This window comes from Macaca thibetana, chromosome 8 (genome assembly GCF_024542745.1).
Source record: "Macaca thibetana thibetana isolate TM-01 chromosome 8, ASM2454274v1, whole genome shotgun sequence".
Classification (NCBI taxonomy): Eukaryota; Metazoa; Chordata; class Mammalia; order Primates; family Cercopithecidae; genus Macaca; species Macaca thibetana.
In genome coordinates this window covers 26,486,925-26,504,438 of record NC_065585.1, presented here as the reverse complement: position 1 = coordinate 26,504,438, position 17,514 = coordinate 26,486,925, and the positions used below count along the sequence as shown (strand labels likewise).

General features: G+C 41.2%; 1 protein-coding gene and 1 long non-coding RNA gene across 3 annotated transcripts in view; one reads left to right on the top strand and one right to left on the bottom strand.

Moving 5' to 3' along the window:
* SAMD12 (sterile alpha motif domain containing 12) overlaps nucleotides 1-3,209 on the bottom strand; it is a 478,056-nt gene extending 474,847 nt beyond the window's left edge. For both annotated transcript variants that reach the window (XM_050802115.1, XM_050802111.1), the window contains exon 1: nucleotides 3,047-3,209. In XM_050802115.1, the coding sequence (XP_050658072.1) occupies nucleotides 3,047-3,059 (13 nt within the window). In that variant the 5' untranslated portion in view covers nucleotides 3,060-3,209. The remainder of the gene's footprint in view (nucleotides 1-3,046) is intronic.
* Nucleotides 1,879-17,514, top strand: part of LOC126961565 (uncharacterized) — a 96,476-nt gene continuing 80,840 nt past the window's right edge. Inside the window, exon 1 of the long non-coding RNA XR_007728334.1 lies at nucleotides 1,879-2,898. This is a non-coding gene — a long non-coding RNA (uncharacterized LOC126961565). The remainder of the gene's footprint in view (nucleotides 2,899-17,514) is intronic.

The window sequence follows — 17,514 nt, the reverse complement described above, 5'->3', positions numbered from 1 at the left end:
TGTGAGTACGAGTGAGATTTACTTAGGATACAGGTTTCAGACACCCTTCCAGAAGCCCCCTCCTTTATTTAATCCTCACAGTGTTCCCAGGAGGTAACCAGTAGTGAGCCCATTTTTTCCAGATGTGGAGACTAAAGCTTAGATGTTAAGTAATTCGTACTGTATTTTCTATTCCAGTTCCTCTGGCAAAACTCTTTATTCTCTGAAGCAGCATTTCTCAATGAGTTGGGTAAACTGGTCATTGCTTGACCATGGCTTGGCAACATGATATGGGAAGGCCATGCACTGCAGGCCATGATTATCTCTGGCCATGGGCACAAAATACCAATAGCAGCCCCCAGCCGCAGTTCCTACATATCCCAAATGTGCCCAGAGACAATGTCACTCAGCAGTAGATGTAAACTACTGCTCTAAAAGATTTTTTGGGCATCAAGACAAAAGACTGAAGAGAAGGGCACTTCAAGGTGGGCAGATCACGAGGTCAAGAGACCGAGACCATCCTGGCTAACAGAGTGAAACCCCGTCTCTACTAAAAATGCAAAAAAATTAGCCGGGCGTGGTGGCGGGCGCCTGTAGTCCCAGCTACTCGGGAGGCTGAGGCAGGAGATTGGGGTGAACCCAGGAGGTGGAGCTTGCAGTGAACCGAGATCATGCCACTGCACTCTAGCCTGGGTGACAGAGCAAAACACCATCTCAAAAAAAAAAAAAAACAAAACAAAAAAAAAACCTCCCGTCTTCAAATCTGTCAGAAGTCCCTGATTGTAAGGCATTTAGGCTTCCAAGAAAGCCCCATGTACCCTTATAGAACCAGTTACAAAACCTCCATGAATATATTTGCCATGCAATGAATGAGCACTGAGTACCTATTATGGGCCAAGTACTGTGCTATAAGCTGGGAATATAAAGTCCAAGTCTAACCCGCAAGGGGGTTACAGTTTAGTAAGAGGTAGATTAAGTATGATAAGTGTTAAGATAAATGTGAGCAGGAGGCACCTCCCATAGACTGGAAAGAGTGCTGAGAAGGCAGAAGAGAAAGGAGGGCTGGGACAGGTTCCCAGAGCAAGTGACATTTCCCCTGAGGCTTGAAAGACCAGGTAGGAGTAACCAGGAAGAGACTGGTCCAGGCTGACCTCTTTGCAAAGACAAAAGATAAGAATCATATTTGCAGTTAAAGTTAAAAATACTTCCTTCATTCTTTGAGACCTCACTGTGATTCAAACTCAGGATCTCCTGTTTACTAGACAGGTACTTTAACCAAATAAGTCACTAGAAAATAAACTCTCCATAGTCCACATGTACTTCTTTCCTAAGTTCTTGTTTTTGTAAAGTCTGGCTTCACTGGTATAATCACCCATCAGGCAAGAAATAAGACGAATTTATACTTCTTACAGTGGACAAGAAATTGTTTTCGAGAACAGTGTGGACTAGCAACAAGGGGGAGTGTCCCTGTCTTGGGGACACAGGAGTGGTGAAGAGGAGAGATCATAATCAGTGCCACCTGATGGGTGATGTAGAAGGGATATTTAAGGAGTACGTCAACATATCCTTGGTCTCAAGCTCAAGATGAACTTTATCTCGGCTTTTGTTTTTTTTTTTTTGGCATCTTAAGTCTTGACTCACTATCAATCATAACGATACAAAAAAAAAAAAAAAGAGAGAGAGAGAGAGAGAGATTCTCACCCTACTGGTACATTTGCACCGACAAGAAAACCTAGAAAAATCTTGGTTGTAAGCGAGAGGACTTCATTTTTCTTAATAAAGTTAGGAAAGCTGGAAGTGGCTGGCTGAGGATCTCTGAACCTGAGATAGCCCAAAGGCAAGAGTTTCCCGAGTTTATGGGCGCTGAGTGTAGGAGCTGGGTTGTTGCTACTTCGGGTTCTTAAGACAGTCGTTATAAGGGGAGCAAGAGTCAGATTAGTTCAGTTTCTTTCTCTTGGGGCAGGGAGCAGAGGGAGGAGCAAGCCAGCCCTTGTGGTTCCTTCTGGTCTCTAGCCTACAAGGAATAGGCTCATTTCCCCTTGGCAAGGCGCCTGAAGCAGCTGGCAAGCATGCCTCCTCTCCCTACCTCAGTACCCCCTCTGACCTGACCGCACTCAGAAACCAAAATTCTGTAGGTGAATGCAGGCTCCCATTTTGTCCCACAATCATTTCATCATTTAGGTACAGCTTGACCTCTAATGTGACATCACAAACGCTTCTGGTCCACAATCTTTTTTTCTTCTTCAGAAACTACCCTAAACAAGGAAGTTTGTGTTCCAAGGTAAGAGAATCGGAAATGAAAAACTCAGGATCCCTCACGAACAGCCCGACCCTGCTTTCAACCAGGAAGTTCAAGGGAGGCAGGACTGTACGGTCAAAACTGCAAAGTCGAAGCTCAAGACTGTAAGAAGAAAGTGGTCTTCAGAGAAAAGGATTCACCCAAATCGAAGAGGTTGTTGCACTTCTTTTCCCTGGCTGATTACATTTCATGTCTGTAAACTTTGCTAAGCCCGGGGCGCTGGCTGTATAAGCAGAGACAGGTGTAGGGACACCTCTACCCTCTGGATACATCTGCGGCCGCCGCTGCTGGGTGCACAGGACGAAGGGCCCTCGACCCAATCCCAGTCCAAGCTTCCGGATGACGCACCTGGGCCGGGGACCTCTCCCACGTGAGGGGGCCAACCAAGCATCCCCAGCCCTGCGGCCACCCAGCCCGCTCCGGAGGGAAGGGGCAGGGAAAAAGGGCATCTTGGGGCCAAACCTCATGCCGGATCATCCGGCTTTCCCCCCATTTCCAGGATATCGTTTCGCATCAGGGACACTCCTCTCCACACCTCCTACCTCAAAGTCTTGCGCACCTACCCTTCACGTCTCTCCAAAGCAACTGAATTAAAGCGCCTACTGGCCTTGGCGGCGCAGGTGAGTGCCAAGAGGTGGAGGAGGAAGGGGCCCGCTCTCCGCCACCCCCTTTCCTCGCCTCCCCACGATCGCCAAGCTTCATCGGGGATGTGTGGCTTGGGGTGCGCGGGTTAAGAAGGAGCTTAAAAATGCCCCAAGCGTCCCTTACCTTCCACAGCCATTCTCTCAGAGCTTCCCTAACGCATGCATAATTTTCTTGGCCGAGGTACTCCTCCTGCCCCGCGCTCCCCCCCTCCTCTCGCTTTCGCCTAAATATTCTGAGCTTATCTGCTCCAGGACCAACCTGCCGCGGTCACGCAAAGCGAGGCAGCCGGCTCCGGGCTTGGCTCGCGCAGGGCGTCCTGGGAAGTGTAGTTCCCTCCCTTCACTTGGACTCGGGAGAGCACCCCGACTCCAACGCGGAGGCGCCGCCTGCCCCCACACTCGGACAGCAGCTCCAGCTTCAGCTGACCAGACCGAGTAATCTCTCCTGGGGAAGTTGTGAGGGGACCCAGGACGCCTGGGGTGTGGGATGGGGGGGGGGGGGGTGTCCCGGGAAGCGGTGTGGACTACATCTCCCAGGAGGCCGTGCGCTGAGATAGCTTCGGTGCTAAGAGTAGGGACCCGTGATTGAGCCCGTCCCTGTCCATTACAAGGGGGTTGGCACGTAGCAGGTGTGGTGAGGTGGGCAGGTGCCGGTCAGCAGTGTGATGAGCTCCCCCGAGCTCGTCCGCGGGCCTCTGCCGCAGGTACCGCCCCCTGACCTCCTGAACCACCATTTAGTAGGGAGAGCAGAACCACTGTCCGCCTGTGGTTCTCCACCTGGGCCAGAGAGCGCTGCCCAGGCTGAGGTTGAAACTTGTTCCTTCGCACCCTGAGATGTATGGGTTTTGTGAGGGAATTCCGCCGGTTGATACAGCCGTCTTCTGATCCTACAGGGTGGTTCAGGTGGCTAAATACTTGGCATGGGGGTGTAGGGGAGGAGGAGTGGCTTAAACCCCAATAGGCAACATCCCCAAGGGGTTGTTAGGAACAAAGTCGGAACCAGGATTGTACCAGAGGAGGTCAGATGAAAGCCTGCCTGGCTTCCAGGATAGGAGGCTTTCAATTTGGCTAGCCTTGGAGCCTGCTGACAGCCTTTGATAGGGCCTAATAATTAACAGTGCCTGAGAATCACGTTCCTTCAACTTCTGAAAACTACGTCCTAGCTGTAGGTGCTGGGGATGATATAAGCAGACAGGATAAGGGGAATCACGTGGATAGCAATACAATTCGACAGCTGGTAAAAATTAAGTTTCTAAACATTTTTTCCTGCATATGAAAATACGGATACAGTTGTGGCTGTAAAGGGTAAGGGAATAGCCTCAGGAATAAATCTGGCTCAAGACTGGATTGACTTTTAAAGGCCTTCAGTTTGGAAATGCATTTGGTACCACATCCACCCAGTCACCCATATATAATGTTAATCTCTGTAAAATAAGGAAGTGCAAAAATCGGATTCTTCCCATGATGACTACTTAGACATTTTTGTCTGTCTTGGTCATTAGCAAAAAAAAAAAAAAAAAAAAAAAAAAATCTCAATTTTGTTTCTGGGTGTATACATGCACACCTGTTGTTCTGGTCACTAATTACATGCCTAGTCCTCCTTTTGGGTAATATATAATAATAACACGTGTATAGGCATGTTAAAGAATACTTGCATATAACCATTAAATGCTCTTGTTGATACTTTAATTCTGAGTCCATGGAGCTGTGTAGAAGTCAAAGCTAAGCCTCCCTTTTAGGTACAGTAGAGAGAGACCCATTCAGTGAGACATAATTTCCATGAGAAAAAGAATTTTCCAACCTTATACACAGCCAAGCATTCTAAAACCTGGAAAAAACTGAAATCCAGGTGCTTACCTACTTATGTATATAAAATCACCAAAGCATTAAGTATTTTCTTAGATTGAATGAATATGAACGAAAACCATAGGACAGGTAGTATCAATGGTTCTCAACCTTGGCTGTGCATCAGCCTTTTATAAATATTCCTAAGCTTTATCTTAGTCTCACAGAATCAGGGCTTATGGGGGTTTGGGTAGAGGCACTTAGGTTTTAAAAACCTAGAGGTGATTCCAGTCTTCATTGAGGATGAAAACCACTGGTCTGTTTCCAAGCTTTTAAATATGTGGGTGATATTAAAATATAAAAGTCACTGAAATCTGTTGTTAATTTTAAAACTTCAGCTTAGCTCAAGTCTTTAATATTTTTCCCAGTGATGTGCATTCTAGACGAGTTTTATTTTTAGTATAAATAAAATGTGAAGGAGATGTTAGTTTCAACCATATGAAATAGCCAATGTTTGAACATTTTTAAAACCTACAAATAGAGCAGTTTCATGTGGTTCTGCCTAATAAGGGATAAACAATAGTTGTGCAGAGGTTTTCAATTCTGGCTGAATATTAGAATCACCTGGGAAGTGCTAAAGAAAAAAAATTACATTTGTCACGAGAATGTTTGAAAGAAAAAGACACAAAATACCAACTCTTGGCAAGATTGTGAAGCAGTAAAGACTCATATATTGCTGGTGGTGTGCAAATTCACAAAACCACTTTGGAAAACCATCTGAAACATTGAGCTGAATATATGCTTATGCTGTGACCCAGTAGTTCTACTCCTAGGTTTACACCAAACAAATATGCATACACATGTTCTCCAAAAGACACGTGCAAGAATGTTTGTGGCTGTATTATTTTAATGTTTCCCAAATGGAAAACAACTCAAATATTTATCAACAACAGATTGGAGAGATGAACTCTGGTATAAACAAATAATTCCATATAGCAGGGGTCAACAAACTAAGAGCAATGAGACATTTATTTTTTATGGATCACCAGCTAAGTATGATTTTTATGTTTTTAAATGGTTGGGAAAATACAAAAAGGTATAATTTTCAAAACCTGGAAATTATATAGACATACTTACATAATATCCTCAATTTTGCCTCTTGTCCTACAAAGCCTCAAATATTTCCTACCTGATCCTTTACAGGAAAAAAAAAAAAAAAAGCTTTCCAAACCCTCCTATAAAGTAATGAGAATGAAGGAATTACAATTGCATACAACAACATGATGAGCCACACATATTAATCGATTGTTGTTAACAGATTATCCCAATGTTTAGTGGTTTATAACAATACCCATGTATTACTTCAGTTTCTGTGGGTCAGTAATTTGGGCACAGCTTAGCTTTTGCTTTAGTATCTTTCACAGACTGCAATCATGTATTGTTTAAATGACTTATTTTTAGTCTTTTTTTTTTTTTTTAATCAACAGCCAAGTACAGTTCCTAACAGTTACAACCAATTTTAGTAAGGGGCAAAGTCCAGACCTCATCCCCTACCTCTCATAAGCCAAATTCTGTGTTCATTATGATACTATTATTTGTTCCTTATAGTATATAAGCACTTCGAGTGCTGGAACTGAGTCTTATGCTTCATATCTTCCAGATTTTTGGTCACAATTGTGGTTACATAGTAAGTATTCAATAAATCATTTATTATTACTATTGTTATTTTTTTAATCATTGTTATAAGTAGCGTTTGTTGGGAAATTGCAAGTGCCAAGCTCTGTCTAAGCACCTTGACATACATCATCTCCTTTAATCACTACAATATTGTCAGATATCACTATTTTCCAGATGAGGAAATTGAGGCTCAGTGAGTGTAGGTAATTTGCCCCATGTCCCAAAACATGAATTGTAGTAAGGGGATTGACGTCTACCTAAGTGTAGAACTTTGTGATATTACTCTATACAGATTTCAATACTGATTACATGATCACAAATCTGAATTCATAGCACTTGGCCAAATAGGAATTGTCATTACTAATAAAACAAAGGGTTTAAAATATTTTAATATCAGAAATTGTGATATTTAGAATGATTCAAAAATTTCTGAATATATCAGAGTGCACAGAAAGGGAGGGAAAAGCCCATTACCTTATAGCGAATTAAATAAAAAAAGAAATATTGAGATGAGGCTACAGATTTCACTGGATTCTAAGATTTAAAGTAGTACATATAAGTACTTTACTATATTTGTTGTTCTAACTAGGTTGCTATACTCACAAGCCTCTACAGAAAACATTCATAAATCTCAAAAAGTAAATAGATTATGTTTCTATTCTGTTCAGGGAGATCGTCTAAACTTAACCAAAAGGATTCAAACCCTAAAGACTAAAATTTTTACAGGAAGGAACTGAGAGGAAAAAAAATTTTTTTGTAATTAAGATAAAAAATAATAACTGTAATCCTTGAGTCATGAAAAAAGTGCCAACCATTCAAGTTATATCAGGCTTCCGTTGGAGGAAGTAAGCATATTTCAGGGAACATGATTTAAGCAAAAGCCTCGTTGTTTTTGCTTAAATCACATTGTGTACAATTAAATCACATTGTGTGTTATCTGTATATTGATAAGTTGGTGATATTCTATAGCATCATTCTTCTAAACTATACTTTCAAAATCGGACTTAAATTATGTGTCCAAAATTTGAGCAGAATCTATTTACCTTTGTATTAACTGGTTATCTGAATATTTGGCTTCCATACTCAAGCTTCATAGACATACAGAGCTAGATTGTAATCCTGACTCTCATTTACTCGATGTTGGTTATTAGCAAAGTTCTTTGACAGTTCTGTGTCTTGGTTTTCCCACATGTATCATAATACTCTTAATTGTGTAATGTATATGTTACCTAGCTCGCAGTTTGGTGCTCAGCAGTGACTGAGAGGGTATATACAGTGTTGTGAGCTATCCTGGCATATAATGGACACCCAATAAGTGTTTGTTCTTTTCATCATCTGTGGAAGCCTGAGAGGCCATTCCAAAAGAACATGAATATAATTCAGTTAAGCAGTAACAAGGGCCTCAGGATACTTGCCAGGTGTGGAGTAAGTCTGCCCAGTTTGACTTGTAGTTAAGTCACAGAATGAACTTGATCAATGCAGAGCCTCCTCTGACAGGCAGGAAAACATGGCTGTACCATGGAAGAGCAGTGTCCTGGATCCTTGTCCCTTTTTGAATAGGTTTTGTTGATAGAAAAGAGTGTGGGATTATTGTGGGCTGTAGTGGCTAGCTGCATACGATCTTTCTGTGTTCTGAATTTCCTACCCTGAAGTATTAGGTTGGTGCAAAAATAATCGCAGTTTTTGCCTTTTTTTAAAATGATAAAAACCGCAATTACTTGTGCACCAACCTAATAAATTTGCAGCAGCTCTTCTGAGCAGAGTTGTCCCTACTTCCCCCAACCAGGGGAAATTATAAACTGTGCGTAAAAGCATAGGAATGGTCATCTGGAATTACTTGTCATCAGTACACATCAGCACAAGAGAACACTAGAAGAGATGCAACTTATTTTCACAACTGAACTATTCTATGCCAGAGAATAGTTCTTAAGTTAAAAACTTAAGGTGTGATGGGCTCCCTTGTACTACTACTTCCAAAATGACCAGCAATCTTTACTAGGCAGAGATGCTAAAGCTGACCGCTTACTGTAGTTATTTCACCAGTCCTTTCCCTTCCCTTCTGTTCCTCTGTTAATAATTATCTAATATACTTTATATTTTAACCATTATATAGGGTACAATAAGCCTTCACATACATTATTGCATTTTATCTTTATAATGGCTGTGAGTGGATAGTATTTATTCATTTTATAGGCATGAAACAGAGGCAGGGCAAGGATAGATGATGAGACCAAATTTATACACCCAGACAGGCTGAATTCAACACTTGAGACTTCCGCATTCAGTACTTTTTTCATTCCATCTCAGTGCACTTTCTCATCAGGCGTAAAATTGCAACTTACCCTATTGGCTTCCAAAAATACATTGAAATGCACTCTGACATGAAGAATCTCATTTGATACCAGGCATTTCAACAAAATCCCACCTTAATTGTGCAAAAGAACTCTCTAAGAGTGAAACTTTTCTTGAATGAGCTTAAAGTACAGTGATCTTAATGGAAGAATTTAGCTGGAAGATATTCATCTTCAGTACTCTTTAAGTCTAAGCTACGGTTTTCTCTCACTAAGACCATTTCAGCAGTTTACTAATTAGTCTATCTGCCATACAATTCTTCCCCAGTGCAGCTTTTCTCCACGAGCAAACAGAATGGTATGACCCAAATCTCATCATCTCGCTCCAATTTGAAGTCATTTGATTGCATCCCTTTGCTCTCTGGTTAAAGTCTACAAGCCAAAGCAAAGTTTTTCTTAGGCTCCCTTTCTGGGTTAGTTTTCTCCACAACACTCATATCAGTTTGTGGGAATATATTTATTATTTTCATTTAAATAGTGTCAGTACCCCCATTGATTCCATGGGATTAAGAATGGACTCTAATTTTGCTCCCCTTTGATCTTCCAACCACTAGCACTGTATCTGGCCCACAAACTTAATACATGTATTTTGTGTCTATAAGAACTGTCTGACTGAAGGAGCAAATGAGTAAACTACTTGATCATAAATGTGTTTATTTTTCCCGATTAAACTGTAAGTTAATATTTTGGTTTTGTTTGTGTTAATGTTTTATACTCTTATAAGTAGCCTTCTTTTTCTAGTCTAGAATCTGCTCAGAAAGGACTTAGAGGCAAGTTACTCTAAGTCCTATCATTTCACAGTTGAGGCAGAAAACGAAAAAAGTTTGCCAGAGTCACATCATAGCAGAACAATGTCTAGAATCCAGGTTCAGGCTAAGGTTCTTCGTTGGTGGTTTGATTTTTGTTTTTGTTTTTGGAGGGTGTGGTGGGGAGAGATTTCCGTTGCTCTGGGCTCAGTTTGGCTTGGTGGCTGAAATTTCAGTCAAGGAGGCTGGGGCAGCTCTGCTCCTCACTACAGGTTTTTGAGTAAGCTGGGGAGCTCTGCCCCAGGCTAAAGGGGCAACAACAGCTAATGGCAGAGGAGCAAGAGAGAAAAATGAAATGTGCAAGGCTTTTAAGGCCTGCCTCAGAACTGTAGCACTTTCACTGCTCTTACATCACTTATGGAATCAAGTCATGTGGCCAATCCAAAAGTCAAGGTGTATTAGTTCATTCTCATGCTGCTAATAAAGACGTACCTGAGACTGGGAAATTTATAAAGGAAAGAGGCTGGACCAAAAACTTAAAGAATCTTTTCTTTTTAGGAGACCATATGCTTTCTTGTTCTCCCTGTGGGAGAATAAAAAACCCACATGTTGTGGTGTTGCACAAGGGAAGAATGGAGTTGGGCTTTTGTGGGTAGAGATGAGAAAAGTCCATCCGTTGTCAGAAAGTAAGAGTCTGGGGAATTCATGCAGTCAGAGCAAGACGAAAGGCTCTGCAGGTGCTGATGACAGATTACTGTCCTCATAAACCTGAAGGCATGATCTAGGGCTCAATCCTAATGTCTGAAAACTCGAAGAAGTAGAAGAAAAATGAGACCTAGGAGATAATTTAGATTGCAGCTGGGAGAGAAAGGACGCAGCACACCCAAGATGTGCCTTGTGAGATAAGGCAAGCATCAGCATGGTGCAGCCCTGGGTTTCACCTTTGACTGGCCTTTTCTGGCCTATGATAACTTTTAGTGAAAAATGTGGCATCGAAAGGTATTTCTGCAAGGTCTAGTTTTATTCAGGGATCCTAAAAGCTGGAAATGTGAACCTTGTGGTGCTGGGGAAAATTATTGGCTAATTTTTGCCCCACAGTTTTCAACGCTAATGGAGTAGTATCTGTTAGGTGTCTTAGGTGATGTGGTGGTTCATTTGTTAAGATCGTCTCTGCCTTCCTTGGAGAACCCTTCTATGGATGCTTAGAGGTTCCTTATTCTCTTCCTCTGGGCTTGTCTCAAAAAAAACAACAACAATAGGCCAGGTACAGTGGCTCACGCCTGTAATCCCAGCACTTTGGGAGGCCGAGGTGGGTGGATCACATGGTCAGGAGACAGAGACCATCTTGACCAACATGCTGAAACCTCATCTCTACTAAAATATAAAAAATTAGCCGGGCATGGTGGCACCAACCTGTAGTCCCAGCTGCTTGGGAGGCTGAGGCAGGGGAATCGCTTGAACCAGGAGGCGGAGGTTGCAGTGAGCCGAGATCACACCACTCCCCTCCAGCCTGGGTGACAGAGTGAGACTCTGTCTCAAAAAAAATAACAAATATATAAATAAATAAAATAAAATGAAAAACAATAACAAACATACAAAAAGCCTCCCCGAAGCTGTGGTTTCTTATGGATGCTGCCTTACATGTGCTGGATATATTAATTGATACCACACAGTGATAGAGTAGAAATACCCTGGACCCTGGAAACATAGATCAGAGTTTAAAATCTGTCTCTTCACAAACCAGCTGGGTGAACTAAAGCAAAAGAATTAACATCTCTGGCCTTGGTTTTCTTATCTATAAAATGGACAATATCCCTCACCAGGTCTTTTTGAGGACAAGTTATCTATCTATCCAATAAATTATGCCAAACTTGGCTGTGGTAGTTCATTTGTGATGTCAACTTGACTGGATTAAGAGATGCACAGATAGCTGCTAAAGCATTATTTATTATCAGGCCTTCAGTAGACACTGAGCCTGTCCATCATCTGCTGAAATGGAAACCCAGGTGGTTTGGGATTTGATTCGAACGATTGGGTTGCCCCAGGTGTGTCTGTGAGGGTGTTTCCAGAAGGGATTGGCATGTGAGCCTGTGGACTGAGTGGGAAAGATCTGTGGGTGGGCACCAATCAATCAGTGGGGTATCTGGATAGAACAAAAAGGTATAGGAAGGGCTAATTCACTTGCTTCTAGAGCTGCCCTTAGAGCTGCCCTCTCTTCTCCTCCTGTCCTTGAACATTTGAACTCCATGTTCTCCAGCTGTTGGACTCCAGGACTTATACCAGTGGACCCATGGGCTCTCCAGCCTTTGGCTTTGGACTGAGAATTACACCATCAGCTTCCCTGGCTCTGAGGCCTTCAGACTAGGACTAAGCCGCACTACCAGGTTTCCTGGTTCTTCAGCTCACAGATGGCCTATCGTGACTTCTCAGCCTCCATAATCTAGTAAACCAATCTTCTAATAAATTTCTTAATTTATTTTCCTCTCTCTCTGCACATATATATATATATATGTATGTATGTATGTATGTATGTTTTGGTTATTTTAAAATGTACAATGAATTATTGTTGACTGTAGTCACCTCTGTGTATGTGTATAGATATATATATATACACACACACATACAGAGAGAGATGAAAAGAAATATATATATCCTATTATTTCTGTCTCTCTGGAGAACTCTGACTGATAAACAGTGGCTTAAAATAAACATTTATCATCTCATACAATTTCTATGGCTCAAGGAGTCTGCGAGCAGCTTAGCTGGGTGGTTCTAGCTCAGTGTCTTTCATAAGGTCACAGTCAAGATGTCACCCAGGGCTGAATTCATCTGAAGGCTTGACTGGGGCTGGAGGATCTGCTCCAAGGTGGCTCTCTCATGCACTTGGAAAGTTAGTGCTGGTTGTTAGCAGGAGGGCTCAGTGCCCCCACAACATGGACCTCTTCATGGAATGGCTGAATTGTCCTCATAGAGGGACAGTTGGCTTGCCCCAGAGAGGGTGACCCAAAGGGGGCAAGAAGGAAGCCACAGTACCTTTTATGACCTGGTCTTGGAAATCATGCATTGTCACCTCTAGCTATTCTACTTGCTACAAGCAAGCCACCAAGTCCAGCCCTCAAGGGAATGGGAATTAAGTTCCACTTTTTAAAAGAAAATTTTTGTGGGTACATAGTAGGTGTTTATGTTCATGGAGTACATGTGATATTTTGATACAGGCATACAATGCATAATAATCATAGGAATATAACTGGGGTATCCATCACCTCAAGCATTCATCATTTCTTTGTGTTACAAACAGTCTAGTAATACTCTTTTAGTTATTTTAAAATGTACAACATTATTGTTGACTGTAGTCACCCTGTTGTGTTATCAAATAATAGATCCTATTCATTCTATCTAACTATATTTTTGTACCCATTAACCATCCACACTTTCCCCTCCTCATCTCACTACCCTTCCCATGCTCTAGTAGCCATCATTCTACTCTCTATTTCCATGAGTTCAATTGTTTTAATATTTAGTTCCCACAAATATGTAGGAATATGAGATGTTTGTCTTTCTGTGCCTGGTTTATTTCACTTAACATAATATTCTCCAGTTCCATCCATGTTGTTGCAGATGACAAGAACTCATTCTTTTTTTGTGGCTGAAGAGTACTCCATTGTATGTATGTACCACATATTCTTTATGCATTCAACTGTTGCTGGATAGACACTTCTAAATCTTGGCTATTGCTAATAGTGCTAGAATAAACATGAGAGTGCAGATATCTCTTCAATATATTGGTTTACTTTCATTTGGATATACACCTAGCAATGAGATTGCTAGTTTATATGGTAGTTCTATTTTTAGTTTTTTTAGGAACCACCATACTGTTCTTCATAGTGGCTGATTTACATTCCCATCAACAGTGGAGAGAGTTCACCTTTCTCTACATCCTTGTCAGCATTTATTATTCCCTTTATTTTGGGTAAAAGCCATTTTAACTGGGGTGAGATGATATCTTATTATAGTTTTGATTTGCATTTCTGTGATGATCATGATATTGAGCACCTTTTCATATACTTATTTGCCATTTGCACGTCTTCTTTTGAGAAATGTCTATTCAGATCTTTTGCCTGTGTTTTAATTGGATTATAAGATTTTTCCTACAAATTTGTTTGAGCTCCTTATATATTCTGGCTATCAATCTCTTGTCATATGGATAGTATGCAAATATTTTCTCACATTCTGTGGGTTTTCTCTTCACTTTCTTGATTGTTTCCTTTGCTGTGTAGAAGCTTTTTAACTTGATATGATGTCATTTGTCCATTTTGTTTTGGTTGCTGAGGCTTCACTTTTTGAAGAGGGTGTATAAGAATTTGTGGACATATTTTGAATCAGTACAAGAGGTCACATACGTAAAATTATTGTAATAAAATAAGTGTGGAGTAAATGAATTGATTATTATTTGGAGGTTTAAATAGTATCCTGTTCTACTGTTCCCCTCTAGTAGTAGCAGTGCTTGGTATATAACAGTCCTTCTTGCTCTTGTCCCCCAGGCTGGAGCACAATGGCATGATCTTGGCTCACTGCAACCTCTGCCTCTCGGGTTCAAGCAATTCTCTTGCCTCAGCCTCCCAAGTAGCTGGGATTACAGGCGCCTGACACCATGCCTGGGTAATTTTTTTATTTTTAGTAGAGATGGGGTTTTACCATGTTGGCCAGGCTGGTCTCGAACTCCTGACCTCAGGTGATCCATCCACCTCAGCTTCCCAAAGTGCTGGAATTACAGGCATGAGCCTCTGCGCCCGGCCAATAGCCCTTCTTAAATAATGAACTAAATGTATTGCTTGTTCTTGTGTTAAGCATTGGGCTAAGCATGTTAGATGAAATAGCTCATTTCACCTTCACAATAGCCCTGAGAAATTGGTCCCAGTCAATTGGTATCCCAATTTTACAGAGGAGGAAACTGAAATATGCACAGATAAGTTAAATAATTTTTTTTAGATATTAACATGGAGGACTTGATGGAGCCAGGAATTGCTCTCAAGCTATCAACCCTAGGATGCAGCTTTTAACAGCCTTACTCTTGGTGTTTACACCAATGAAGGCCTCCAGAATTATTCATGTGAAATACTCCTGCCTCTGAAACTTACTTGTCCAGGACTACTTTGGAGGTGGGAGAAATAATGCCTGAATGGTTATGCCTATATCTTGAAGCGCTTCTTTCAGATTTAGACTACTTTAATCATTCCCAGCCAAAATTTTACAATGTGAGGGACAGGAATTTCTCCTTCATTCTTTCTTTTTTCCATCATTTGATAAAACACACCCACAGCCCTTCTCCTTTCTTCTGTTCTATACTTTAGGCTTCTCCTTGAAACTTTGTTGTTCTTCCTGTGGCTACATAAGAGTTTGAAAACTGCCAAATTAGATCATCTCTAGAAGTCATTTCCTGCTTTACCGTCTTATGAGCACATGAGTCCTCCCTGTTCCCCATCAGTACAGAAGTTAGTGACCAAATCCAGTCAATTCTGTCATCAACAATTGCTCTCTTGGCTCTCCCTTTCTTGTCCCTTAGCCACTGTCCTCATTCTACGAATCTGATAAGAACCGAAATCGACACAATGTAGCATTCCCTTAACTGGGCCAGTACTCTCACTTCCAAATTATCTTGTGTCCAGTGGCCACATAAATCCTCAAGAATGTCCTCTTTCATTCTGCCACTCCATTGTTCAAACACAACCCTTCAATTGTTTGTGTTGCATTTCTCACATGGGGGTCCCACAGATATGAGTACATACCAATAGACACGATTTGGAGAATACAGTCTAAAAAAAGTTAAGTTTTTCCCTTTACTAATAGAATTTCAAGGTGACTTTGATATGCTAATGTGCAATATGAGTCTTCCTGAAGGAGAGATAATGTAACCAAAATGTTTTCTCTCTTGGGCTTGTTGTGGGCAAGCACAGGTTTCAGGTCATAAAATTCCCTTGGGTTGTCATTTTAGAAGTTGTTTCTTATCACTAATGTCTCTTCCCTGACACTTCTCACTTGGTGATGAGGCCCCTACTCACTGTATTGTACCTTAACACGTGAAAGTCCAGAAAGTCATTGCTCAATAGGCTGTTGCTCTCTTTCTCTTTGACTGTCTAACCCTCAGTGTCCCAGAACCACCACTTCAGAATATCAACGTATGTTTGTGCGTGTATACATATACGTAGCTTTCTTTACTGAAGGACTGGGTGATTTTATTTATTCATTTTTTTCTTCTTATTTATTTGTTTTTATTTGTATATAATCATAGGATAAAAGTGCAATTTTGCTACATGGAATTATTGCATTGTGGTGAACTCAGGGCCCTCAGAGCACCCATCACTGGAGCCATTCACATTGCACCCACCAAGCAACCTCCAATCATCTACCCCCATCCCATCCCCTACCCCTCCAAGTCCCCATTGTCCATCATTCCACACTCTGCTTCCATGTATACATATTATTTAGCTCCTACTTAAGAGTGAGAACATGCAGTATTTGTCTTTCTGTGTCTGAGCTGTTTCACTTAAGATAATGGCTTCCAGTTGCGTCTATGTTGCTGTAAACCTGAAGGACTGGTTAATTTTAAAAGCATGTTGCTTCACAGGAAAAAAAATGTTAAAAATCATGTACTAAAAATATAACTTCCCCAGGTCCAAAAATGTGTTTGCCTGTGTGTATGTGTATTGACTGAGAAGTCAACCCTTCACTACATGGGTCCTCTTTGAACACATCCACAGTTTTGGATCTGACTGCACTGCCATTTACTGGTTTTGCCCTTTTATCCCAGAGAGACTTATCTTCTAGACATTCCCGGTAAAACTCTGTTCATATCCTGGAAAATCCCAATACCTACCCACTGAGTCATTCCAGGGCCCATTGTAATTTCCCGTATTAAGATAGTTTCCTAAATGCAGATCATTGAGTTTAGAGTAGCATCCTGTGGTTTTTATTTAAATAATTAGTGATTTCTTTTGATAACCCAAGAGTTGCAGAATGGTACAGGATGAAGGCTCTTGATACTCCAGGTTCTGCAGCAGCATCCAGGTATGCATGTATCACCCAAGGTAGACCTTTCTTTCTTTCTTTCTTTCTTTCTTTCTTTCTTTCTTTCTTTCTTTCTTTCTTTCTTTCTTTCTTTCTTTCTTTCTTTCTTTCTTTCTTTCTTTCTTTCTTTCTTTCTCCTTCCTCCCTCCCTCTCTCTCTCTCTCTCTTTCTTTCTTTTTTTTTTTTTTTGCAACAGAATCTCATTCTATCACCCAGGCTCGTGTGCAGTGGCATGATTATGGCTCATTTCAACCTCTGTCTCCTGGGCTCAAATGATTCTCATGCCTCAGCCTGCCAAGTAGCTGGGATTACAGGCATGTGCTACTGCACCCAACTAATTTTTTGTATTTTTAGTAGAGACAGGATTTCACCATGTTGCCCAGGCTGTTCACAACCCCAACGTAGATTTCTTTGGAGATTTTCTTGAAGATATACCCCCCACCAAAAAAAGAAAAACAAAAAAAAAACCCAACCCCAACTATTAGATTGGTTAGAACAGCACATAACTTACTCTAAAATTATTTTAATCCTCAGGGAGAGCACAGTCTCTCTAAACCCTAATGAAAAGCAAAGTATTTTCTAACTACTTGGTAATTTACAACATAACTTTTTCTTCCTTTGAAGGCAGTAGATTTCATTATTATGCAGAGTAATATTACGTTCCTTCAGTGCTTTCAGCATGTATCACTTTGGGCCTGATGGTAAAAGAGTCATATGCCTCATAGGGATTTCTTCCTTAGTCATGTGAAGAGAACATTTGAAGGACTATTCAGACAAGTAAGCAGTAGGCACTATACTGGGCACTAGAAATGAAAATATGAATACTACAAGTTCCCCCAACTGAGAGCTGACCTTAAAAGGCATTTATCCACTTACTTGTTCTACGTCACATATATTCTGAGAACCTACTATATGCCAGAGACTATGTTGAGTGGTGGGGAATGCCTTAGACTGGGTTCCCTGGAATT